Source organism: Chiloscyllium plagiosum, chromosome 10 (assembly GCF_004010195.1).
Source record: "Chiloscyllium plagiosum isolate BGI_BamShark_2017 chromosome 10, ASM401019v2, whole genome shotgun sequence".
Taxonomy (NCBI): Eukaryota; Metazoa; Chordata; class Chondrichthyes; order Orectolobiformes; family Hemiscylliidae; genus Chiloscyllium; species Chiloscyllium plagiosum.
In genome coordinates this window covers 8,906,221-8,933,096 of record NC_057719.1, presented here as the reverse complement: position 1 = coordinate 8,933,096, position 26,876 = coordinate 8,906,221, and the positions used below count along the sequence as shown (strand labels likewise).

Genomic DNA, 26,876 nt, shown 5'->3' with positions numbered 1-26,876 from the left:
TCTGGGGGGGAAATTATGGTCTTTGAAGAAGGAGGCCATCTGGGTTGTACGGTATTGTAACTGGTCCCCCTGGGAGCAGATGCAGCGGAGACGAAGGAATTGGGAATATGGGATGGCGTTTTTACAGGGGGCAGGGTGGGAGGAGGTGAAGTCTAGGTAGCTGTGGGAGTCGGTCGGTTTATAGTATTAAGAAATGCCTATTCCTATTAAGAAAGTCCACCATTGTAAAGTCCAGGGCAGGGATGAATAAGCTTAAAATTGAAACAAAACATCAGCATCAATTGTAAATTCAAGAAAGATAACCTAACTCCATGAAGGGAAAATTAATAGTTTCTTTCCAATCAATGTTTAGCAAATGCTGAAAAGATTGAAAGGAATTGGGAATGTATTCCTATCAATGGTGCAAAGTGGACTTGAAGCTGGAGTTAGGAAATGAAAGAAACATAATGGGAAAATTGTGCTGAAGTCTCAGAACAGTTGAAATAAATGACTAAATAAACAGACATGAAAATGTGCTCATTCCGGATGTCCCTTACAATGCCATTCAGGGTCAAGGAACTACATGAGGTCAATGGATCTCAGAAAGACAAGGATCAACCATGATCTAATGTATGACAGAACACACTTGAGGATTTGTATAGCCTCCTCTTGCTGGTGTGTTATGTTATTTACCTGAGTGGGCCACACCAAAGAGTCCCCTGTCCCAAAGGGGTTCTGTCGCTACGTCTGATCTTGCTGTCCTTGACGGAAGGTTCCCTGTGTCCTTGCCAACAGTTCCACCACAACCAAAACCAGATAAATTGGCCAGACATCTCTGTGTGAGAGCTGTGAGCACAGACTAGCTGGTCTATTTGCTCACGTAACAAATCAGAACACATCAAAATAATCCATGGGATATGAGTGCTTTTCAAATTCCTCCACCTTTGCCTTCCCCATCTCAGTAGCTGTCTGTAATTCTAACCCAGCAAGATACCTGCACTGCTTGAACATTGACCTCGTTTCCCCACCATTGGTGGCATACCTTCAGCTGCTCACCTGCCAAGCTTTGGAAATCCCAGTTCAGTACCTCCCTGATCTTTATTTCTCTTTGCCCATTTAAGATGTCCTCTGGACTAAACCTTTGACTCCTGCTCTAACGTCATCTCATGTGGTTCAATGTCAAATTCTCTTTCACACCTCCCCAGTGGAAAGCCTTACAATGCTTCATTACATTAAAGGAGTTTTATAAATATAGGTTGTTATTGTGCTGCGATGTTAAAGTTATCTGATCATTTTAACATTTCTGTTGGACTTGCTTGATGTAAGGTGTCACTGTACAGCAAGATTGGGGTCTAACTGACATTTTCCTCACCCCACCACCCCACCCAACCCAGATGAACTGAATCCAGTTCTTTAGATTCTCAAATTCTCCTTCTTAAGCTCAAGTTCTTCCATGGCCTTACCCCTCCTTTATCCAGCTCTAACCTCCAACTCCTCCCTCTTGTCAATCCCAGGCTCCCTTCATCGGTTTTGACAATCTAATCCTGAAGCTGTGAATAACCTCCTTAACACCTCTCTGCATCTCTCGCTTCCCCTTTCAGATGCTCCTTAAAGCCTTTCTCTGAACAACATTTTGACCTTCACCCTTCTTAGTATCTTCCTTGGTGTCAATGCTCGATCTGACTTCATTCCTGGGGAGAACCTTGAAATGTCTCACTATACCAGAGGTGCTATGACGGTGTGGGTTGTTGTTGTATCATCCATTTTTGCTGCTGTAGCTAAAACAGAGCTGGAGGCTGAAACGTCCTGTCTTTATTTGCTGTTGTTTCTCACAAACGCAGTTTGTAACAGAGACAGCTGGCTCTATTACCTTCTGCTTCCCTTTTTGTACGATAGCATCTGTCCTTCAGATTACCTCTTCCAAGTTAATGCAGATTGTCAGATTGAGGATGTGCTTTCTGAGACATGAGGGGCTTTGGCCAGGGATAAACCAGGAGTGAACGGTGTTTTTATTTTGTGTGACAGAGTTAGGTTCATAAGAGAATGCAAAGTTGAACTGAGAGGTTCAGGGTACTAATAATCCTCCCTCAGCCAAGGCATCTGCAGCAGGTTTTAATGAGGTTGTGTACTAAGTGTGGCGCTGGTTTGAAATACTATCGCTTTGCAGGAATACAGTACTATAGTTAACTTGTTAATCTTGTGTAAATGAGTGCAGGAGTAAGGTGGCTGCCATTCCACTGATTCACTTGCAGTTAATTGGTTCATCTCAGCGAAATAAACAGGTGCTTAATGGATGCTTTGGTTTGAGGTGGGAGGACAACACAAAGAAGGAACCTGCATTGCGGTAAATCAAAAATGTAGAACCACGGCCAAAGAGAAAGGTATTAATGTGCGAAATGATAAACAGACCATGACAGAATGCAAATATAAGAAGCAAATCTGCGGTCTACTTTACCGTAGAGGGCTGTCGAGGCTGGGTCATCGAGTGAGATACATAGCAAATAGGAGCAGGAAGAAACGGTGCAGCGAGGGGAACTGATGGCCAAGTGATATTATCACTGAACTATTAATCCAGGGACCCAGGTAATGTGCTGGGGATCCAGAATCCTGCTGTGGCAGATGGTGGAATTTGAAATCAATTTTAAAAAGCGAGTCCAGAATTAAGAGTCTAATAATGACCATGAAAGCCATTGTCGGGAAAAACACATCTGGTTCACAAATGTCGTTTGGTGAAGGAAACTGTCATCCTTACCCGGTCTGGACTATATATAACTCCAGAGCCACAGCAATGTGGTTGACTTTTAACTATCTTCTGGGCAGTTAGAAGTGGACAATAAATGCTGGCCTAGCTAACGATGCCCTCATCCTGTGAATGATTTAACAATATTCGGCCTTTCCAGCCCGCTCCACTGATCAATGTGATCATCGGTGATCATCCAATTCAGCACCCTGTTCCCACTTTCTCCTCATATCCCTCGATCCATTTAGCCATAAAAACTACACCTAACTCTTTCTTGAAAGCATTCGCTGTTTTGGCCTTAACCCCTTTCTGCTGAGGCCTTTCGACATGGAGACAGACTTTCAATCCATAGTTGTAGGGAAAAGGCAACTAAGTGGAGTTGAAGATTATTGGATCAACCATGATCTCATGGAATAGCAGAGCAGACTCAATGGGCTGAATGGCCTAATGTCTTTTGGACTTATGGTCTAATGTATCAGATAAGACTAGCAATTACAAAAAGAGCTAAAGACTGAGACAAAAGATGCTATTTGAGTGTGTGCAGCACTCAACGAAAGCCAGATTAATGGAGATCACACATAGAAATGGATAAGTATGGTCTAGGACTCAATGTAGGTACATGGATGCAGGATGAGATGGATTGTGACTTGCACTTTGAAGGGTGCAAGACATTTGAGAAGAACAAGAAGCTGGGTCATCGAGTAAGAAACATAACAAATAGGAGCAGGAATAAACGGTGCATCTCGGGGAACTGATGGCCTAGTGATATTATCTGTGTTGGTTATTTATGTTATCAGAACAACAGAGAGGGATGACCTAAGTTCAAGAAATCCACATATTGAGACAGTTCAGATAGAGATGATAAAGGATGAACTCATGAAGACAGCGTGGTGTACAGGGTCCCATCAGTTACTACATGGTAGGGAGGAGCATAAGGAAGAATTAATATAAGCTAATCAAAAAGTCACAGTGATAGTCATGGGAGATTTTAAATGAAATGATAAAATGGGAAAAGATAGACTGGGTGGGTGCAGCTCCAACAACACTCAAGAAGCTTGACACTATCCAGGACAAAGCAGCCCGCTTGGTTGGCACTACACCCACACGCATCCACTCCCTCCACCACTGATGCTCAGTAGCAGCAGGGTGTACTATCTACAAGATGCACGGCAGAAATTCACCAATAATCCTCAGACAGCACCCTCCAAACTCATGACCACTTCCATCTAGAAGGACAAGGGCAGCAGGTACTTGGGACACCACCACCTGCAAATTCCCCCCTAAGCCACTCACCATCCTGACTTGGAAATATATCGCCGTTCCTTCACTGTCGCTGGGTCAAAATCCTGGAATTCCCTCGTTAATGGCATTGTGGATCAACCCACAGAAGATGGGTTGCAACGGTTCAAGAAGGCAGCTCACCACCACCTTCTCAAGGGGGCAACCAGGCTCGGGCAATAAATGCTGGTCCAGGCAGCGATGTTCACATCCCATCAATGAATATTTAAAAAATAGGAAATTCATGGAATGTGTTTGGGATAATTTCTTTGAACAACATGCTCGAGAGTCAACCAAAGAGCAGGATATACAGACCTAGTACTGGGCAATAAAATAAGGCTACTTAATGATCCTGTAGTGAAGATGTTGCTAGATGCGTTTTGCATTCACTTTCAGAAATAAAGGGGTAGGTCATGGAGTCATAGAGATGTACAGCATGGAAACAGACCCTTCTGTCCACCCGTCCATGCCGACCAGATATCCCAACCCAATCTAGTCCCACCTGCCAGCACCCAGCCCATATCCCTCCAAACCCTTCCTATTCACCTCATAATTTTGTAAACCTCTATAAGGTCACCCCTCAGCCTCCGACGCTCCAGGGGAAACAGCGCCAGCCTGTTCAGTCTCTCCCTATAGCTCAAATCCTCCAATCCTGGCAACATCCTTGTAAATCTTTTCTGAACCCTTTCAAGTTTCACATCTTTCTGATAGGAAGGAGACCAGAATTGCATTATTTTTAAAGATTTAACTAAGGACAATTATAGGAGCATGAATGCAGTCCTGGCAAAAGTGAATTGATAAAGTAGGTTAAACAATGGACCATTAGAGATGCAGCAGCAAATTTAAGGGGATGTTTCAGAATACACAATATGTATGTTTCGCAGCTGTCACAGGTCGTCTCAAACCTTTTTAGAAAGCATATAATTGTGCCAAGACAGATGGCAGATTAAAAGGTTGGACAGAATGTAAATAAAACAGAGAAAAATTTTTTTAAAAAGGCTTGAGTCTGAAAGAAAGTTGGCCAAACATATTTTTAAAAATAAGAGTTCATATGAATACTCAAAAAAAAAGAGTGGAACTGTGCACTGATTTTAATTCGCCTCGTCCCTTCCTCCAGGGAAAGTCCCATTGAAGGATAATGAATATTGTTCCTTTATTCAAAAAGGGAGGGAGACGGAGAGAAGGAAACTATAGGCTGGTTAGCTCAACAATAGTCCTGGAGGTATAGAGTCATACAGCATGGAAACAGACTCTTTGGTCCAACCAATCCCTGCCGAACATAATCCCAAACTAAACTAGTCCCACCTGCCTGCTCCTGACCCATATCTCTCCAAGTCTTTACTATTCATGTACTTATCTAAGTGTTGGTTAACATTGTAACTGTGCCCGCACCCACCACTTCCTCAGGAAATTTATTCTACATGCATGCAAACGCTCTGTGGAAATAATTTGCTTCTCATGTCTTTTTCAAATCTCTCTCCTCTCACCTTAAAAATATATACCCTCATCATGATATCCCCCATCCCAGGGAAAAGACACTTGCCATTAATCCTATCTATACCTCTCATGTTTTCGTAAACCTCGATGAGGCCACCTGTCAACCTCCTATGCTCCAAGTGAAAAAAAGGTCCCAGTCCATCTAGCCTTTCTTTGTAACTCAAGCCTTCCATACCTGGCAACATCCTGGTAAATCTCTTCTGAACCCTCTCCAGCTTAATAACATCCTTCCTATAACTGGGAGACCAGAACTGGACAAGTACTCCAGTAGACGCCTCACCAATGTGCTGTACAAACTTAATATGACTTCCCAACTCCTGCACCGAAAGGACTGAAGGCAAGCGTGTTAAATGCCTGTTCAGAGCGAGTATGAAAGAAGTTATAGCGACACTTGAATCAGTTCAATTCATTCAACCAGAGTCAAAATGACTTTGTGATAGGGCCATCATGTCTGACCAATCTATTGGAGTTCTCTGAGGAAGTAACATTTGCAGTGAATGAAGGGGAATTGGTGGATGTACTGTGCTTCTAAAGGCATTTGGTAAGGTGCCACATCAAAAATCACCGTGCAAAATAAAAGCTGATGAGTTAGCATAGTGGCATGGATAGGAGATTAGCTGAGGAACTGGAGAATGGGCATAATCCGGTCCCTTTCAGGTTAGTAAGATTAAATGAATGGTGTGCTGGGAGCTCAACTGCTTACAATTTACACAAATGACTCAACTGAAGGGGCAGAAGGTGTGGTTGTCAGATTTGCCAATGATACTGAGGTAGGCCAGAAAGTAAGTTGTAAAGAGAACACAACAAAGCTGCAAAATTTATTGATAGGCTAACGTAGAAACATGGAAAATAGGTGCAGGAGTAGGCCATTCAGCCCTTCAAGCCAAATGTAAATAGCAAAGATGGAGTATAAAGTGGAAAAATGTGAAATTATCCATTTTGACAGAAAGAATAAACAAGAATTATATTGGCTAAATGGTGAGAAATTACAGAACTCTGCAATGCAGAGGGATCTGTGTCTCCTGGTGCATGAAACACAAATGGCTAGTACACAGGTGCTGCAAGTTGCTTGGAAAGCGAATAGGATGTCATCATTTATCATGAGGGCAATTGAACACAAAAATAGAGAAATTGTGCTTCAGTTACACAGGGCAATGTTAAGAACACATCAGGAGTATTGTGTGCAGTATTGGTCTCCTTCATTTCATAATTTATATAAGTGATTTGGATGTGAAGGTAGGAAGTATGGTTACTAAATTTGCAGATGACACCAAAATTGGAGGTGTAATGGACAGATTACGACGGATCTTGATCAGATGGGCCAACGGGCTGAGAAGTGGCAGATGCAGTTTAGTTTAGATAAATCCGAGGTGCTGCATTTTGGAAAGGTAAATCAGAGCAGGACTTACACACTTGATGGTGAGGTCCTGGGCTGTATTGCTGAGGAATGCAGGTTCATAGTTTCCTGAAAATGGAGTCACAGGTCAATTGGATAGTGAAGAAAGCATTTGGTATGCTTTCCTTTATTTGTCAGTACATTGCGTACAGGAGTTGGGAGGTCATGTTACGGCTGTACAGGACGCTGGTTAAGCCACTTTTGGAATACTGAGTTCAGTTCTGGTCTCCAAGCTACAGGAAGGATGTTGTGAAACTTGAAAGGATTCAGAAAAGATTAACAAAGATGTTACAAGCTTGGAGGGTTTGAGCGATAAAGAGAGGCTGAATAGGCTGGGGTTGTTTCCCTGGAGCGTAAGAGGCTGAGGGGTGACCTTATGGAGGTTTATAAAGTCATGAGGGGCATGGATAGGATAAATAGACAAGTTATTTCCCCAGAGTAAGAGAGTCCAAAACTAAAGGGCATAGATTTCAGGTGAAAAGGGTAAGGTTTAAAAGGGACCAAAGGGGCAACATTTTCACGCAGAGGGTGGTGCATGTATGGAATGAGTTGCCAGAGGAAGTGGTGGAAGCTGATACAATTACATGTTCAGGGTGAGGACCAGTTCGGTCAGTCGAAGGAGGGTGTCGGTGGAAGGGTACTGGGTGGTACGGCGGGAAAGGAAGAAGCGGAGTGCTTTGAGTTTCAGGGTGAGGACCAGTTCGGTCAGTCGAAGGAGGGCCCATATCCTTAGAGGGATATTGGCCAAGTGCTGGCAAATGGGGCTAGATTTATTTCAGATCTGTGGTTGGCATGGACAGGTTGGACCTAAGGCTCTGTTTCCATGTTGTTTATCTCTGACTCTATGTTGCAAGTAATGGAATGGTGAAAACCATTGGAAGCAGTTCCGAGAAGTTTTACCTGAAATGGGATGGGATTACTCACGAGGAAATGTTGGACAGTTTCGGCTTGTAGTCTGAATAAAATATATTAGATTCTGCGAACTTTTGACAGGATAGATGGGAAGAGGATGTTTCCTATTATGGAAGAATCCCAATTTTTAAGGGTGACAGATTATAACTGAGAGCTGCCAATTTAAAATAGAATCCCTACTGTTTGGAAGGACACCAGTCATCCACAGCTACCCTTCAAAAAGCATCCTGTCCAGACCCAGTCCCTGCCCTATCCCCATAACCCTGCATTTCCCATGGCTAATCCACCTACCCTGACCACTATGGGCATTTTAGCATTGCCAATCCATCAAACCTGCACATCTTTGGTCTGGGGGAGGAAACCAGAGCACCCGGAGGAAACCCACACAGACATGGGGAGAACGCACAAACTCCATACAGACAGTCCTTGTTTTTTTTCAAAAATATACTTGATTCATTAAAAAAATTGCATATATATCTATGCAGACAGGCAGTTCCATTCTGTACAGTTTCAAATCAAGAAAACAAACAAAACATGATGAGGTATCATCTCGACTCAACACATTAGCTTGCTCTCTCTGCATGGATGCTGCCTGACCCGCTCTGATCTCCAGCATTTATGGTTTTCAGAACAAATCATTGGAGTTTGACTCTATCCAAAAAACCCTCTTACACATACAATGTTTAAATACATTTAAGGCATTAGGAGGGTCCAATAACTGAACAGACCCCCAATTTAACTTCAGAGGCCTTTCCCCACTAAGACTTGGCAGCAACATCCCACATAGGCAGTCGCCTGAGGCTGGAATCAAACCTGGGTCCCCGGTGCTGTGAGGCAGCAGCGATAACCACAGACCTACCGTGCCACCTGAGAGACAAGGTGATTAATTTTTCTCTGTTCAAGTTTGAACTCTGTTTGTGAAAGGATTTGAAAACATGGCCCTGGTATACTTTTATGGTGAGGGTGTTTAGATACTTGGTAAGCAAAGGGGTGCAAACTTATCTGGGGTAAATGGGAATGTGGATTTAGGTTTTCAGTCTGACCAGCAAGAGAGCTGGTTTTCATACTTGATAAGTTCAGACAGTAAAGCATCAATACCTGGACGTTTGACCACGACAGGTGAGTGAACAGCTTTGCTAAACTCCTCAACTGAGACTTCGATACCCAGCTGTACCAAGACAGTCAGGCTTTTTTTGTTGCTAGGTGAAAGTGAGGACTGCTAAAGATCAGAGTCCTGAATAAGGGATTTTGCCCGAAACGTCGATTTTCCTGCTCCTCGGATGCTGCCTGACCTGCTGTGCTTTTCCAGCACCATTCTAATCTTTACTTTTTTAATTGCTGTCTTGAACTTTCTCATTGTCCATACTCTCTGATTAGATTAGATTAGATTAGATTACAGTGTGGAAACAGGCCCTTCGGCCCAACAAGTCCACACCGACCCGCCGAAGCGAAACCCACCCATACCCCTACATTTACCCCTTACCTAACACTATGGGCAATTTAGTATGGCCAATTCACCTGACCCTGCACATCTTTGGACTGTGGGAGGAAACCGGAGCACCCGGAGGAAACCCACGCAGACACGGGGAGAACGTGCAAACTCCACACAGTCAGTCGCCTGAGGCGGGAATTGAACCCGGGTCTCTGGCGCTGTGAGGCAGCAGTGCTAACCACTGTGCCACCGTGCCACCCACGGTGTTGGTGGTGTTCCACATTTCACTGCAGCTATTCACTGAAGTCGGAGATGGTCTCCCCTGTTTTGTTTTGTTTTCAATGGAGCCGTTAATAACTGAGAGCATAACACACACAAAGGAAACGATCTTGAAGAGCAGTAAAGATTTAATTTTATTTATTGGAATGTCTTTAACATAATAGCTGGGATTCATATCAAGTATCTCGAGTACATTCTGAAGTAAGAATTTGAGTTTTCGGAGGTCAATATGCAATCGATTAAAGCCATTAAAAAGGAAATGGTGCCAGGAACCTGGGTTCAATTCCACCCTCAGGTGACTGTCAGTGTGAAGTTTGCACGTTCTCCCTGTGTCTGTTTGGATTTCCTCCATGTGCTCCGTTTTCCTCCCAAAGGCGTGCAGATTAGTTGGATCGGCCATGCTAAATTGCCCATAGATTCCAGGGATGTGCAGGCAAGGTGGGTTATCCGTGGGAAATGCAGGGTTACTGAGATAAGGTGGGGGGGGGGGGGGGTTCTGGGTGGGATGCTCTTCGGAGGGACAGTGCAAAATCGATGGGCTGAATAGCCTCTTATTGCACTGTAGGGATTCTCTGATTCTATACCACTGCTGCAACTTGCAGTAATTTGTTTCATGAAAGGCGTGTGTTTTTGTTTTCTGAATTTCTTTCCTGTTTATTTGGGCAAGTCTTGGGTCTTTCACTGTGGTAAGAAATCACCAGGCTTCACACCCAGCTGGACAGGGAAGAGAGACAGAGTGTGCTGTGAGGACAAACAAATCAGGTGACCAGGGAAAGGATGGGATGGACGAAAGGGTGCAATTGGAGGTGAGAGGTCAGGGGAAGGGTGCAACTGGAGGCAAGAGGTCAGGGGAAGGATGCAACTGGAAGTTAGAGGTCATGCCATAAACCTCCAAAGGTACAATCAAAGTTAACATGTTCGGTCAAAGCAGGTAAAAATATTCAACACTTCTTTTAAAATGGCGACTTTATTTTCAAATGGATACTCAGGTTGGGATGAAAGGGAATGGGAGGTGATTCATTTGAAACTTAAACATCAGCACAGGCCAGTGGGGAAGTCTCAAATTTGAACATTTATTGTCAAGGGGTATGGGGAGAGAAAATGTGCGTGTGTCACTGAGACAGAAGGTCAGCCTCCATTATGTTGAATAGTACAGCAGACCTGATGGGCTGAATAGCCAACCCTTGTTCCAGGTTTCCGCGGGCTGTGTTGTCCATTCCTGAGCAATGTCTGGGAATTTCCTCAGGCTGTCCTCCTGATTGGTTGGCGTAATTTTGTTAAAAATTTGGGATTTAAAACCCCACCCCCCCCCAAATTTTAAACCAATGGCTGTATCAGCAGAAACGGGTACAAAAGGCCAATCGGGAAGCATCTTGAGGAAATCGCGAGCAAAGTGTTTCCCTTTTAATTTTGAGGTGAAGGCATTGAGCTTTGGTGGTGAGATTACAATACGACTCTGGTAACTGTGATCTATGGTAACTGTGAACTGGGAAACCTGTAACCTGTGATACCTGTGAACTGGAATACGTATGAAATGGGATAGTGTGATCTGTGATACCTGTGAACTAAGATAACTGTGAACTGGGAACCTGTGAATTGGGATAGTGTGATCTGTGATACCTGTGAACTAAGATAACTGTGAATTGGGATACATGTGAATTGGGATACTGTGATCTGTGATACCTGTGAACTAAGATAACTGTGAATTGGGATACATGTGAATTGGGATACTGTGATCTGTGATACCTGTGCCAAGCACAGTGCTGATAGAATATCCTATTGTCTTCCAGCTGGTACTACATACATATTTGGCCGAGGAGGCGGGGTCATTACCTACACATGGCCGGCCAACGACAGACCCAGCACAAGGACCGACCGCCTAGCTGTTGGATTCAGCACATCAGTGAAAGATGCAATCCTGGTGCGAGTGGATAGCGCTCCTGGTCTGGGAGACTTCCTTCAGCTTCACATAGTGAGTAACCCTGATGGCAGTCAGTAACATGTTGTCACCACCTCTTTCATGGTCTTTTCAATCCATTCCTCAAAAAAATTACTGCAGGCCAACTCGTTTCCGACCTGACAGAACGATCGTGGGTCGGCCTGCTCTGATTTGGAAGTTGCACAGAAATTAACTTTCATGTCCCTCGCTCGCTACTGACAAGACTTGGTGATGAATGGAACAAATCTTGTTTAGCAACAGCCCAATCTAATTGTGCTGGTTTCATCATCAGCAATATTGCTGGACCACTAGTGTTAGGAGATATAAGGTCTCAAAACCTCTCCTCGTCAGCTCAAGTGATTGATTGTCTCGAGTGATTCTGTCGGGTCTGGATTCTCCTGGGGAGAATGGGCGAGAAATATTGTATTGTGATCCCTGAACACCAGTTAAAGAAACAAATATCTCCAGTCCCTTGTGATTAAGCCAATTCAATTCATTCAGTCACTGTTGATGTTAATATAGTGGAAGAGGAGCAACTTGGTGTTAAATTAAAAATGAACAAAACATTGTCTTTTCTGAGTTGTTCAGTGAAATAAAATACAGCTTCTTTTTCACCTCCCCACACCTTGCCAAAGAGAAGTAAAATTCCCCAAGGAGGTGGGGCAGTATCCATGGAAAGAGAGAGCAAGCTAACGTTTCGAGTCTCGATGACGCTTCATCAGGGCTGACTTGAAGCCATAAGCTTCGACTTGAAACATTAGCTTTCTCACTCTCCACAGATGCTGCCTGACCCGCTGTGATCTCCAGCATTTTCTGTTTTCAGTACAAATTCCAGCATCTGCAGGAAATTGCTCCCACAACACCCCAAGTCCTGTCTGTAGCGAGCTTGGTGTTTTCAACTAGCAGTCCCAGAAATGGGTTGCTCGGGATTTGGCAGTTTTCCTACCTTCAGGACTTGTGCGTCAAAATACTTCAAAGATCGGGTCAGCAAATCGGACTGGCTTAAAAAAAAACATTGGGATTTCCTTGGGTTGCAATCCCTTCCCACCCCAGCCCTGGCTCCTAGCCTCAATCAGGTTCAGTTTGTTGATTTTCATTGGAGATTGTCTGCAGAAGAAACATTGCTGTTGTTTTACAAGGATGACTTTAAGAAAATAGATGCTGAAGCTTGTGTTGCAGTTAGGAAGGGGTGGAGGATTATTCTCTCAGTGTACAGTCAGCGCAGACATGGGACGGGGGACGATTTGCTCACTGCCACCGAAATAGAATTGAAACCAGTGGTAATGGGAATTGTGGGTGGTGGGGGCATGGGTCAGAGGTCACAGCTGGCGTAATGCGTGTGCAATCTGCGGTGTCCGTCCTATGCCCTTGTGCCATGTTGAAAATCGACATGCCAAAAATGAATGGTCTCTTCGAAGAGACTGTGAGTTGGAAGTTTTGTTTTGAAGATGGTAATGTATTGCCAACACAGTCTCTACCAGCTGATTCTAATGAGAGACTGTACTGTCCAGGCTGTGTCCCACTTTATCATGTCCGTAAGCTTGAGCTCATTGAAAATCCTGTTACCTATAAAGGAACTCGCATCAAGTCAAGTTCATCCATTGCCCCCATCCATGCATTGACGTATGTGGGGTCCTGGTCGATCAACACATCCTCTTGTGAAATCTCACCCATGTCTTTGAATCTTTCTCTGCCCTTGGGTCTTCCAGCTCTTGTGGTTTCTATACTCCCCTAGCCCTGGCCGCTTGAGCATCCACCAATTCTAATAACCCCGCCACTCGTGGATGTCTTTTCAACGAGGGATGGACCAGCCTCAGTGGACTTGTCGGATTACAGTGTGGAATTACAGTGAATGACAGTAACTGGTGTGATCCTGTGCCCTCACCACATTCCAATGGTTGTTCTCGCTGCAAAATGGGAGTTTGCATGGAGAACCAAGTCAAGTTCATCCATTGCCCCCATCCACGCATTGACGTATGTGGGGTCCTGGTCGATCAACACATCCTCTTGTAAAATCTCACCCATGTCTTTGAATCTTTCTCTGCCCTTGGGTCTTCCAGCTCTTTGGTTCCTACACTCCCCTAGCCCTGGCTGCTTGAGCATCCGCCAATTCTAATAACCCCGCCACTAGTGGATGTCTTTTCAACGAGGGATGGACCAGCCCCAGTGGACTTGTCGGATTACAGTGTGGAATTACAGTGAATGACAGTAACTGGTGTGATCCTGTGCCCTCACCACATTCCAATGGTTGTTCTCGCTGCAAAATGGGAGTTTGCATGGAGAGAAGATGGGAATGGTTTGTTAAAGGCAGTCTCGGGAAATTTGTTATACAATAGTTAGAACAGTATAGCACACACAGGCCCTTCGGCCCTCGATGGTGCACTGACCTGTGAAACCAATCTGAATCCCATCTAACCCACACTTTTCCATTTTCATCCATATATTTATCCAATGACCATTTATATGCCCTTAATGTTGGCGACACCACTACTGTTGCAGGAAGGGCATTCCACACCCTTACTACTCTCTGAGTAAAGAACCTAACACCTTGTGGATGGAACTTTTGTTGCATTCAATTACATGTAGTCCATCTAGGTAAGGAGTCTCACTAACTGCTTGTTCTGTGATGCAGTGGAGTCCGTGGACCATGTGTATATGGGATGTGAGCGTTTGCACTCCCTTTTTAGTTTTCTAGAGAACCTTCTCCTCTGTTTTTGGCTGCACTTCAGTCTCACTCTCATGATCTTTGGGCACCCGGTTTGGAGGGGGGAGGGTAGGCCCGAGGATCTCCTCATGGGTCTGCTCCTGGGCCTGGTCAAATTGGCCATAAACAAGGCAGCGGGCTATGGAGGGGGTCGTTAGGGCCGATTGCCTGTCCCTGTTCCGCGGTTACGTCCAAGCCTGGGTGTCCCTGGAGAAGGAGCACGCGGTGTCCACCAACTCCCTCGAGCTGTTCAGGGAGACGTGGGCACCGCAGGGAGTGGAGTGTTTTATTTCCCCCTCCAACTCTATTTTGATTTAACCCCTGCCCTCCCCTTCACTGTTTGATCACACAGCACTGCCCTTTGATGTGAAGGGCACTGCTTGTCACTGGCCACTTGGGTGTTTCCTTTCTTCCTGGTGGTGGAAATTGAATAAAGATTTGTGCACCTTGTGTCTCTCACTGTGTCTCACAAAAAAAAGAGTCACATTAAATCTGATACTGGGAAATGATCCTGGCCAGGAGATTGAAATTTCAATGGGGAAGCATTTCAGGAACAGTGGCCATAATTTCCTAAGTTTTAGGTCACTTATAGATAAGAGTGGATAAGTCGGGTGAATGTACTAAACTGGGGAGAGGCTAACTGTGACAATATTTGGCAGGAACTGGGGAATGTAGATTCGGGGTTGGTTGTTTTGGGTAAATCCACATCTGGCAAATGGGGATCTTTAAAAGGCCAATTCATTAGAGTTCAGGGCCAGGATCTTCCTGTGAAAATGAAGGATAAAGATGGCAAGATTCAGGAACCTTGGATGACAAGAGAAACTATGAGCTTCGTCAAGAAGAAAGAGGAGACATACAAGGGTTTAGGAAGCTGAAGACGGACAGAGCCCTTGAAGGTAGGAAAATGTTAGGAAATAACTCAAGCAAGGTATTAGGGGAGCGAAATGGAGCCATGAAATGTCTTTGGTATATAGCATTAAGGAAAATCCCAAGGTTTTTTTATACATGCATAAGGAGCAAGATGGTAGCTAAGGAAAGGGTCGATCCAGTCAGAGGCAAAGAGGGGATTTTTGCAGGGACCCAGAGGAAGTGGGTGAGGTCTGTAACAAAACCTTGTTTTGGAGAATGGCATAATGGATGGTGAGTCATAGGAAGGGTATGTTGATATTTTGGAACATGTCAATGAAGAAAAGGAGGAGGTGTTGGGTGTTCTGAAAAGCATGAAGGTAGACAAGTCCCCAGGACCTGATGGAATCTATCCCAGAATGCTGAGGGAGGCGGGTCAGGAAATTGGTGGGACGTTGTGTGAAATCATTGTATCCTCTTTAGTCACAGGAGAGGCCCTAGAGGATTGGAGATTTGCCAATGTTGCTTCTTCGCTTAAGAAGAGCAGCAAGGATAATCCAGGCAATTGGAGGCCAGTGAGCCTTACATCAGTCACAGGAAAATTATTGGAGAAAATTCTCAGGGGCAAGATTTAGTCACATTTGAAAAAGTATGGGCAGCATGGCATTGTGTAGGGGAGATTGTGTGTCACAAACTGATTGAGTTTTTTGAGGAAGTGACAAAGATGATTAAGGGCAGAGTGGTGGATGTTGTCTACATGGACTTTAGCAAGGCCTTTGACAAGAACCCTCATGGTAGGCTGGTAGAAATGGTGAAGTCACATGGGAGCAAAAATCACTGGGAAAGCTCAGCAGATCTGGCAGCATCTGTGGAGAGAAATCAGAGTTAACGTTGTGGGTCGAGTGACCCTTCCTCAGAACTGTAATGGGGTCTGTGGTGAGCTGGTAAGATGGATAGAGAACTGACTTGGTCATAGAAGACAAAGAGTAGCAGTGAAATTATTTTTCTGACTGGAGATTTGTGACCAGTGGTATCCCACAGGGAACAGTGCTGGGACCCCATTCTTTATAGAATATATAAATGATCTGGAGGAGAATGTAGGTGGTCTGATTAGTAAGTTTGCGGACAACACAAAAATTGGGGGAGTTGCGAATAGTGAGGAGGATTGCCAGAGGATACAGCAGGTCATTGGAACTATGTGTCTTGTGTTGCACTGGGTAGTGTCCCTACCCCTGGGTCAGGAGGCCCAGGTTCAAGATCCACCTGCTCCAGAGGTGTGTAATACCAGCTCTGAACAGGTTGATTCAAAAAATAGGCTGGAGTGTTGGGCAGAGAAATGGCAGAGAAATACGAGGTGATCCATTTTGGGAAGGTCTAATGCAGGAGAGAAGTGTACAGCAAATGGCAGAACCCTTACTGGCATCAACATATGGAGGAATCTGAGTGTACAAGTCCACAGTTGCCTGAAAACAGCACCACAAGTGGATAAGATGGTGAAGAAGACATATGGTATGCTTGCCTTCATCGGCTGGGGCATTGAGTATAAACATTGGCAAATGATGGTGCTGTTGTGCAGAACTTGGGTTCGGCCACATTTGGAATATTGTGCACAGTTCTGGTCATCGTGTGACCAGAAGAATGTGGAGGCTTTGAAGAGATTATAGAATTGATTTAACAGGATGTTGCCTGGTTTGGAGGGTATTAGCTATGAAGCAAGATTGTGGCTTGTTTTCACTTGAAAGAGTCAGGGCAGCCTGATAGACGTTTACAACTATTCTGAGAGGCACAGATAAAATGGAGAGGCAGAGACCTTTCCCCAGGATAGAAATGTCAAGGGACATAGGTTTAAGGTAAAAGGGAGTAAGTTTAAAGGAGATGTGAGAGCTGCTCTTCTTTGTGCATTGACTTGCTGTAAGAACGAATTAGTGTCCAAAAAAAGATCTCGCTTGACTTGCTCCTGTGCCACCCCTGCTCACACTTTCCCTTCACCTGCCCTCATCTTCTTTGAAGTTCTCTACTCCAGGAAATGTTCTGGAATCATGGGTTCAAGTCCCATTCTGCCAGATGATGGAATTTGAATTCAATAAAGTTCTTGTACTGAGTCTAATGAAGACCATGAAATTTATGCTGTCAGAGCCCACCTGGTTCACTCATGTGAAGGAAATTGCCATCCTTACCTGGGCTGGCCTCCATGCGACCTCAGGCCCACAGCAATGTGGTTGACCGATAAATGCTCGCTGGTCAATTAGGGATTACCAATAAATGCTGACCTTGTCAGTAGCCCCCACATCCCATGAATTAACAAAGAACAAATATACACAACCTAGTTACATGCAAATCTAAATCATTTTTAAAAATAGTTGTCTCCTTGTGGCTTTTTACTTCAAGTATTTTCACATTTGTCAGCCTAAGTTTATATTAGCCTGAGCCAGAAACACAGTCATAAAACCATTGCAAGGATGTTACCGGGTCTGGTGGGTTTGAGGAATAGGGTTAGGCTGAATAGACTGGGGTTTTTTTCCCTGGAGCATCGGAGGCTGAGGGGTGACCTTATAGAGGTTTATAAAATTATGAGGGGTATGGATTGGGTAAATATCCAAGGGCTTTTCCCTGGAGTGGGGGAGTCCAAAACTCGAAGGCATAGGTTTCAGGTGAAGGCACCTGAGGGTGGTGCATGTATGGAATGAGCTGCCAGAAGAAATGGTGGAGCCTGGTACAATTACAACATTTAAAAGGATGAGTATATGAATAGGAAGAGTTGAGAGGAATATGGGCCAAGTGCTGGTAAATGGGACTAGATCAGATAGGGATGTTTCATCAGCATGGACAAGTTGGACTGAATGGTCTGTTTCCATTCTCTATAACCTTTCAGTCCATAACCTTAGCTTTGAACTGGCTTGTATAGTTATTCTTCCTTACAGAAAGTATTCTACAACTAACCATTACCAAAGAGAATTAATTGTGTCAAAATATTGAAAAGCAACTCCAATTAACACAGGCATAAACCCCAAAGGCATTATTCCTTTAAAAATGATTTTATTGAAGCTTTATGTATACTTACCTGATTGTTGATTAAGTATGGAATAAACATCCAATGTTAACTGTGGCCTTTAACTGAGAGTAAAATGGGTTGATGTGTAAAAGCAACGATGCACCCAATCCCATCAGCTTCCCAACTGGGAACAAGACCTGGTTGACCTGTCTCTGCTAAAAGAGGTTTAAAATCTGTTGTTTAGTTCATCCTACACATATCCCACTTCAGCTACTGAAGACCTCAAGCCACCAATGTCCCCAGTTTTGACAGTCCAGTGCAGCACAAGGGAGAGAAAAGCACAGCAGGGGAGACAAGGTTTTTTCTTTGCTGTGGGTGATGGTTGACAATGAAAATGACAAGGTACAAAGCTATTAAGCGCACTGTTGATTGCCAGGCCACCACTGACCCAAACAATCTACGAGCAACCTTTCTCTTGCCTTTGCTTTCAATTACCATCCTACAGGCTGTAATTTACTAAGTATCAAGCCTCCTTCTGTTGTTTGTCATTAGCTCACTGCGCTACACTTCCTGAGATTCTGTTTCTACTTGCGGTTCTATGCAGATAGTAATCTCTGCCAGCATATGTGGGTGTCTGTGTGTCTGTGTCTGTGTGTGTATGTCTGTGTGTGTGTCTGTATGTGTCTGTGTGTGTGTCTGTGAGTGTGTCTGTGGGTGTGAGTGTGTGTGTCTGTGAGTGAGGGAGTGATATCAGGAAAAGATTGATACAGTTGCAATATTCATGAGCTTGCTGGAATCAAACTATTGCTGGTATTTCTGACATTCCTCTCCTAGGGAGATAGTACACTATTTGATTGAAGGAAAATAAAACAGTGAGAATGTTTTCATATCAGACGCTTGCACACAACATCAGGACTTGACACAGTTTTGCAATTTAGTTTGTGGATCCTTAAACCAAAATTTAAAAATTGGCATCCTGAGGATGGAATTTTCTCCCATTATTCTACCTTGTGCAAATGAAACGTAATAAGATTCTGAGCCTCCATGCAACCATTTCCCTCCTAATTAACACACTGGCTCTACCTCCACCAGGCAGACTGCTGTGGGTTCAAGAGGTTTCAACCATTGCCACCACCTGCTCATGGCCAGTTAGCAATGGGCAAGGAATCCCAGCCAGAGACGCCCACCAAAGAATTTTTGCAAATATGACTATGAGGTTGTTTGAAGGTGAAGAACATTGCTCAGCCTGAAAGGGATAAAGTCAATTACTGTGTCCTTGTTGAGGATGGTCATAAAGTGGCAAATTACAGCACTAATCATCGGTGAAGTGAATCATTTAAATTGTCACTTTCAGAGAGAAACACCCAGTTGATGGGTATCGGACTGGTGGAGAAAAACATCAACAGCAGAGTCTGGATGGGCCACCATTCTGTGCTCGACTTCTCCCATCTCTTGATGCATTTCTTTCGGGCTTTAAGTTAGATCCAGCCTGTTGGTTGGGAATTCTCTCAGGATTGTGTTGCATTGCCTGGGCCATCACAATCTCTATCCACTGATTCGATATGAGGGACTGACCTCTCCGGTCCGATGTCCCACTTCATAACCTCCGTAAACTGGCCCTCGTTAAAAATTCATACCAGTAAAATAACTTGCTCCAAGTCTCGTTCATCCATCATCCCATCTACTAACTGACACATCTGGGCTCCTGGTCAATCACCATCAAACCAGCAGATAAAGGGGGTGCAGTGGTGGTTTGGCGCACTGACCTCTACACCGCTGAAGCCAGGTGCCAACTCGAAGATACCTCCTCCTACCGCCCCCTCGACCTTGACCCCACTCCCCATCACCAAGCCATCATCTCCCAGACCATACAGAACCTCATCACCTCAGGAGATCTCCCACCCACAGCTTCCAACCTCGTAATCTGGGAACCCCGCATCGCCTGATTCTACCTCCTTCAAAAAAAAAGCTCAATTCCCGATGAAGGGCTTTTACCCGAATCGTCGATTTTCCTGCTCCTCGGATGCTGCTGTGCTTTTCCAGCATCACTCTGATCTAAACTCCTCGTCAATCCGCGCCTGCCATTGTAAAATCTGAACCACCTATTTGAATCTATCTATACCCTTGGTCCTCCATTGCTATATAACCTGCTCTGGCCTTACATTGCTCTGAGATTTCTGCCTCCTCCAAGCCTGGCTGCTTGAGCATTCCCCAGTCACACTGTTGATGGTTGCTCCTTCAGCTGTTCAGGCTCTAAAACCTGAAATTACTTCTCTCTCTCTCTGCCCCTCCAAATTTGAGACACTGCTTTATAGGTAACCTGTTCTGGGTTGTTATGGGACACCACTGGAGCAGGTGGGGCTTGAACCCAGGCCTCCTACCTCAGAGGTAGGGACACTACCACTGCACCACAGGTGCCCTCATGTCCCCTGCTTATAATCTAACCCTTTAATCATGTGTCTGGTTACATGCAATAAAAACTGCTGGAGTAACGCGACAGATCTGATAACATCTGTGGAGAGAGAAACAGTAGTCAATGTTTTGAATCTGCTATGACTCCCCTTTGTAGTGAGAATAGTTAATGTGTCCTGGCTACTCCCTGTGTGTCTTGGTGCCAAATGTTCTTTGACAAAGTCCCTGTGGAGGAAGGGTGGGTGATGTGTCCATGTTACTGGATGAGTACTTTAGAGTCTCAGGCTAATGTTTGGGGGACATAGTTTCAAATCCCACCACAATAGATGGCGAAAGCTGAATTCCATTTTTAAAAAAATAAATAGACATTAAAAGTATGGACTTCACCATGGACATGTAACCACTCGATTGTCATAGAGGCACATTGGATCACTAATGTCGTTAAGGGAAGGAAGTCTGCTACCTTTAATCAGTCTTGGCCTACATGTGACTCCAGTCTGACAGGAGTGAGATTGATGCTAAGTTGAGCAATTAGCGATGGGCAGTAAATGGGCTGAGCCAGTCACATCTCAATGAACGAGTTTCTTTTAAAAAAGCTTTCTGAGAAAAACGTTTTTTTTAAAAAGCACTTCACGATGTTTCATGATGTTAGAGAGGTTGAATGGGGATATATTGTTCATGACAAAAGTGATCTCTGGTTTTGGAGAGTGGCTGCTTAGTATTTTCTGTCAAAATTGCAGCAAATTTGGCCTGAACCTCACTAGAAGGTGGAGCAGCACGAAAAGAAATAACTTGAGATCTTGGAAACAGGATTGAACTGCAGTATTTATGCAGTTGCACTTGAAGTTCACTGATCTTCTTGTTCCAGCAGTCTGCGTGGTTTTACTTTTCATTCTTCAAGTTTTTTTCACTTGTTTTTTTTTTCTCTCCTGTTTGTACCACATTTTATGTTACATTATTGAATGTGATGTTATCACAGCTCACAACACCATGGTGGATGATGGAAACATGAGGATGGCATTATGGATTCAGACAGTAAGCCACAGGATACCAGTGACCTGTTGCCTTATCAGCTTTGCCATTTCATTTTCCTTGCATCCGAATAAGTTATATTTCCCTCTTTTAAGATACAGGGATCCCTGCAGCTTTAGGATTGTTGACATTTGTAGAATGTAAAATCTCACGGCGTGATGCTGCCTATAAAGCATTTTGCTTGTTGAAAGTGTACAAGCATCCTGTCTGAAAATACCACATGATGTAGAGATGCATATTTTTCACTCCTTTTTTTCTCATGATCTCCCGAAGTCACCAAACCACTTGAGACTTTGGATCCCTAGGCCCGGTCTTCTGCCCCAGTGCCAAAGACCATCATCCTCGAGTTGGCAGTGGTTGGGTTGACAGCTCTCCCACCTCTGAGTCAGAGCTTATGGATTTAAACCCCACATTCAGTCAAAGGTGCTGTCTTAAAGATGGACATTAGACTTCCTTCCTCCCTGGATGCCGGGATGGGAGCAAAAGATTTCAGATCCATCAATCAGCACCTAAGACGGTGATCTGGCCTTGATCCAATTGCTGTTTCTGAGATTTGTGGAAATTGGCTGCTGCTGAACAGCAGTGATAGTTCTGTGCGAGTAGTAAAGTTGGCTTTGTATCATCCTGAGGTGATTTTTATTGATTCTTTCATGGGTTCTGGGCGTTGCTGGCAAGGCCCGAATTTGTTGCCCAATCCCTAGTTGTGCCCTTGAGCCATTTCTGAGAAAGTCAAGTTGCTGTGGGTCTGGAGTCACGTGTATTTCCAGAAGGTCTTTGACAAAATGCCTCGCAGGAGGCTACCAAAAAAGGTAAGAGCCCATGGTGGCAGGGGCAAGCTACCACCAGTATGGATAGAGGATTGGCTGGCTGGCAGAAACCGTGGAGTGCCAGTCAGTGTGGCCTTCTGCTGAAACTGAAGAAAACAAGTATTTTCTTTCTCCTCCCCACACCATTTTTATCTGTGTTTGTCCTGGCGTTGCTGACAGTGGTGCCCTGTGATTTCTGGATTTGCTGGGGTAATCTTGTTGATATGGTAACAGTTCTCCGAGGCTGTGAGAGAGATGGGCTTTCAATGTTCAGGAATGTATTCAATGCAGGCTTTGAAATGAGGGAAAAACCTGGTGGTAGGACGGATTTCCTGGGAAAGGGGAGCGACATGCTACTGACAGAAAAACTAAAGAATGAAAATCAAAGAACAAAGGGGCCAAATGGCCTGTGCTCCTGCTCCCTAGTTTCTGTGTTTGTTCTTATGAAGAGAATTGGGCCTCAGCCCAAACCACGTTGCAAATCTTCTCTTGCAAACCACAACTCAGCAGGGCAGGTTGCTGAGTCTGTTCTTGGTGATAACATAGCTTAATCCTGTTCTTATCTATAAACTGAACATTGTCTGTCAGAGAACAGTGAGTGAGAGAGGGAATGCCATCACTGCACCGAATCATTTAGTCTCGCTCCCCAAATTGGAGAATAAGTTCGAAAAATTTCCATCGCTTGTATGTGTGTTTGCTTGTGTGTGTTTATGTATGTGTATATGTGTATGTGTGCATGCCTGTGTATTTGTCTGTGTGTGTGTTAGTGTGTGCATCTGTGTGTATCTGTGTATGTGTGTGCTTCTGCCTATTTCTATCTGTGTGGATCTGTGTGTGTACATTTGTATCTGTGTGTTTCTGTGTGTGTGTCAGCGTGTGCGTCTGTGTGTGCTTCTATCTGTTTCTGTCTGTGTGTGTGTCAGTGTCTGCACCTGTTTAAGTGTATTTGTATCTGTATGCATCTATGTGTATGTCTGTGTATGTATATATGTATATGCGTGTGTGTATCGAGGAGGAAAGAGATTGGCGCAATTTTAATTTAAATCCATACAGCAATGAATTGATTCTGAACCATTAGATAAATGACAGCATGAATTTGGAGAGTGGGAGCTGGTTAGTCTTGAGCTGGGTTATTGAGAACATGATCTGAAGCAGCGCACTGGGCTGGCTCTGTGATCGAATGGGAAAACACAAGAAATAGAAACAGACATTTCTGGAAAAACTCCGAGAGTGCAGTTTGAGCCCAGTGACCCCCTTGTTCAGAACAGAAGAAGGGTCACTGGACCTAACATTTTCACTCTGTTTCTCTGTCCAGAGATGCTCTCAGAGTTTCTCCAGCAATTTCTAAGTTTGTTTGTTTCTGATCTCCAGGGTCTGCAATTCTTTGTTTTTATTATAGGGGATGATGAAACTCTTGCTTTTATGCTTTTCACAATCCACGAAGTCGCAAAGCATTTTATTCCTAATTAAGAACTTCTCCACCAACCCCTACACCAGTGTAGCCACTGTTGTAATGTAGAAAAGGTGGCAATTAGTTTACACGCAGCAAGCAACAGCGTTCCCATCATGAGTGGGTCATCAGTTTTATTGTGCTGCTGATTGAGAGAGATCTATTGGCTGGGATACTGGAGACCTTCTTTGCTCTTATTCGAAAGAGTTCCTTTGGGATTGTTCACATCCAAACTGACCAGACTGATGGGGCCTCAGCTTGAGATCTCATCCTCTGATTCTAGTGTGACATGTCTGTGAAATTTTAGGATTTTGAAGAGAGACATAAACTTCTACTGCAAATTTGAGACATGTAATACAAGAGGACCCAATCTTAAAATCAGGTCATTTAGGAAACATCTCTTCAAACAATCTGTGGTAGGACAATCGTACTTTGTCGCTCTCTCTCTGCCTCTCTCTCTCTCTCGCTGTCTCCCTGTCTCTCTCTCTGCTTTTCTTTCTCTGCCTTTCTCTCTCTCCGCATCTCTCAGCATTTCTCTGCCACTTTCTCACTCTCTCTCTCTTTCTGCCTCTCTCTCTGTCTACACCTCTCTGCTTCTCTTTCTCTCTCCCTCTCTCTTTCTGCATCTTGCTGCCCTTCTCTCCTGCTGCATTTCTCTGTCTGTCTCTCTTTCACTCTTTCTCTCTGCCTTTCTCTCTCTCTCTTTGCATCTCTCTGCATCTCTCTGCTTCTCATTCTCTCTCTCTCTCTCTCTGTGAGTCATTGCAAATCTGACAGCAATGATTTTTTTAACAGTGTTAAGGACTATGGAGCCATTGCAGCATTTATGACTCTGATCAACCATTGTCTCATTTAATGGCAGGTTGAATTCTGGAGCTGAGTGGCCAACTCTCCCAGTGTGTTTCATTGAAAATGTAATAGTCAATACCGAACAATGCTGAGATGATTCAGGGAGAGGATATGGTGCAGTACAAGCTGAGGCTGAGTAAAGTCTCTGGGAGACTTTACGAGTTTTCCCCAGTCACAGCAAGAATCTCACCATTTTTCTCATTGGCTGTGCGAACGTAGAGAACCAAATTGAATGTTACCCTATAAATACCTGCCAGTTCCACAAACTACACGTATTCAGTTACTGCTCCTACATCCTGGATCCTAAAAGCTTGCCATATGTGGAGGCAAAATAGTAAAATAAGCTTTTTGTTCTAATCAGTACACTACAGGGAGGCTAATGTTACAATGTGGCATCTCCAACAGCTCATTAAATCTGATAAATATGCCTCCCGGGAGGCATACAGTGTTGGAAGGTTTGACATCTTACCTGCCACGCAGTCAGTGCTATCAATAATAGTGTTTTTTTTAACCTTTTTTGGCTGAGTTTGCTTCTTGTTCTTCAAAATATGAAGTCTTTTCTCTTTCACAAAGCTGGGTTCCATTGATCACCCATGCACAGTATCAGCAGTGTGTTTACAAGATGCAGAGCAGCAATAGACTCGGGTTCCATAGGCAGCTCCTTCCAAACCTGTAACCTCTACAGTCCAGAAGGACAGCAGAAGAATGGGACATCCACCATCTGAAAATGCTCACTCAGCATCCCGATTTGGAGATGGATCACCACTGTTCCTTGAGTGTTGCTGGGTCGAAATCCTGGATTTCCCTCCCTAGCAGCACTGTGGCACTCCAACACCACTTGGACTGTAGCAGTTCAAGAAATTGACTCATCGCTGCCATTTCAAAGGCAAGTAGGGATGGGCAATGAATGCTGAGCCAGCCAGTGACACCCACTTCCCATGAAATAATGATTTTAAAGATTGCCCAATGGGCCAGTTAGGTCACATGTGAACCTCGAGGAACCTCCTACCACAGTTGACAACCCCACATCCACCTTATGCCTACAGCTTTGGAAATGTCATTACCAAGTTCCACATCTTAAAACTTGGTAGCTCAAAAGGGACAGTCTGTGTACAACAGCTTCTGTCCAACACAAAAACAGAAATTGCTGGAAAAGCTCAGCAGGCCTGGCAGCACCTATCCAGTCACCTGATCCAAAACGTTTACTCTGATTTCTCTTCACAGATGCTGCCAGACCTGCTGTGTATTTCCAGCAACTTCTGTTTTCATTTCTGATTTACAGTGTATAGAGTTCTTTCAGGTTTTATTTAGTTTCTTTCCAAAATTGTTTTGGTTCCAGCTCATTTTACTGGAATGGGAGGTGATGGCTTAGTGGTGTTATCACTTGACTGTTGACTCTGGGGACCTGGATTCAAATCCTGCTACAGCAATTGGTAGAATTTGAATTCAATTTTTAAAAAAAGTCTGGCATTAAGCTGATCATGAATCAATTGTTGAAACAACCTATCTGGCTTACTGACATTCTTTTGGAAAGAAAACTTTTGGTTTGGCTGACCTGTGACTCCAGACCCACAGCAATGTCGTTGACTCTTAGTAACTGATAGGGATGAGTAATAAATGTCAGGCCAAGTCAGTGCCCCCTCATCCCGTGATGAATTAGGAACACAAACTGATTTCTGATAAACGGGTCACCATGTGATCTTCAGAAGTGTATTTTTTAAATGTGTTCCTTCTTTTTCTATTTGCGACGATGTATTTCCAAGTCAGAATGTTGAGTGTTGGAGTGGAGCTTGCAGACAGTGTGGAGTTCCCATGTATCTGCTGCCATTGTTATTTCTAGTTGGATCTTTGGCTATTTCCATTTCTGATATTACCATTATCAAATAAACAAGCATGTTGAGGAAAATGAAAGATAAATATCACTGTTTTGTCAATGCTCCAATATGATATTTCGCCCAGAGTTCTCCAGAAGATAGATTATTGTCTGGGAGATTAATCGTCAATTCCTGGAGAGTTGCCAATCTCACAAATGGTTTTGACCATTGTTGGTTCTCTGAAACCTTTCCCTGAATCTCAGATGAGAGATGACAGTCATGTGAGAAAACTGGACACACTGTGGAGTGGTCTTCTTGAATCAGAGAAGGCCAGGGGAAAGATTTGATTGTTCAAAACCACAAAGGATTTAGTTTGAGTAAATATAAAGGAACTGTTTCCAGTCGCTGAAAATCGATAGTCAGAGGCGATGGATTTAAGGCGGTTGGATAAAGAATCTAAGACAACATTCTTCTTATAGAACATAGAACATAGAACAATACAGCACAGAACAGGCCCTT

At 44.1% G+C, this 26,876-nt stretch overlaps 1 protein-coding gene across 44 annotated transcripts in view; it reads left to right on the top strand.

Moving 5' to 3' along the window:
- nrxn3a (neurexin 3a) overlaps positions 1-26,876 on the top strand; it is a 2,002,176-nt gene that overhangs the window by 1,584,326 nt on the left and 390,974 nt on the right. For all 44 annotated transcript variants that reach the window (XR_006312691.1, XR_006312690.1, XR_006312692.1 and 41 more), the window contains one exon: positions 11,304-11,485. Coding sequence is in view for 41 of the 44 variants with exons in the window: in XM_043697017.1 (XP_043552952.1) it covers positions 11,304-11,485 (182 nt within the window). In the remaining 3 variants the exon portion in view is untranslated. The remainder of the gene's footprint in view (positions 1-11,303; positions 11,486-26,876) is intronic.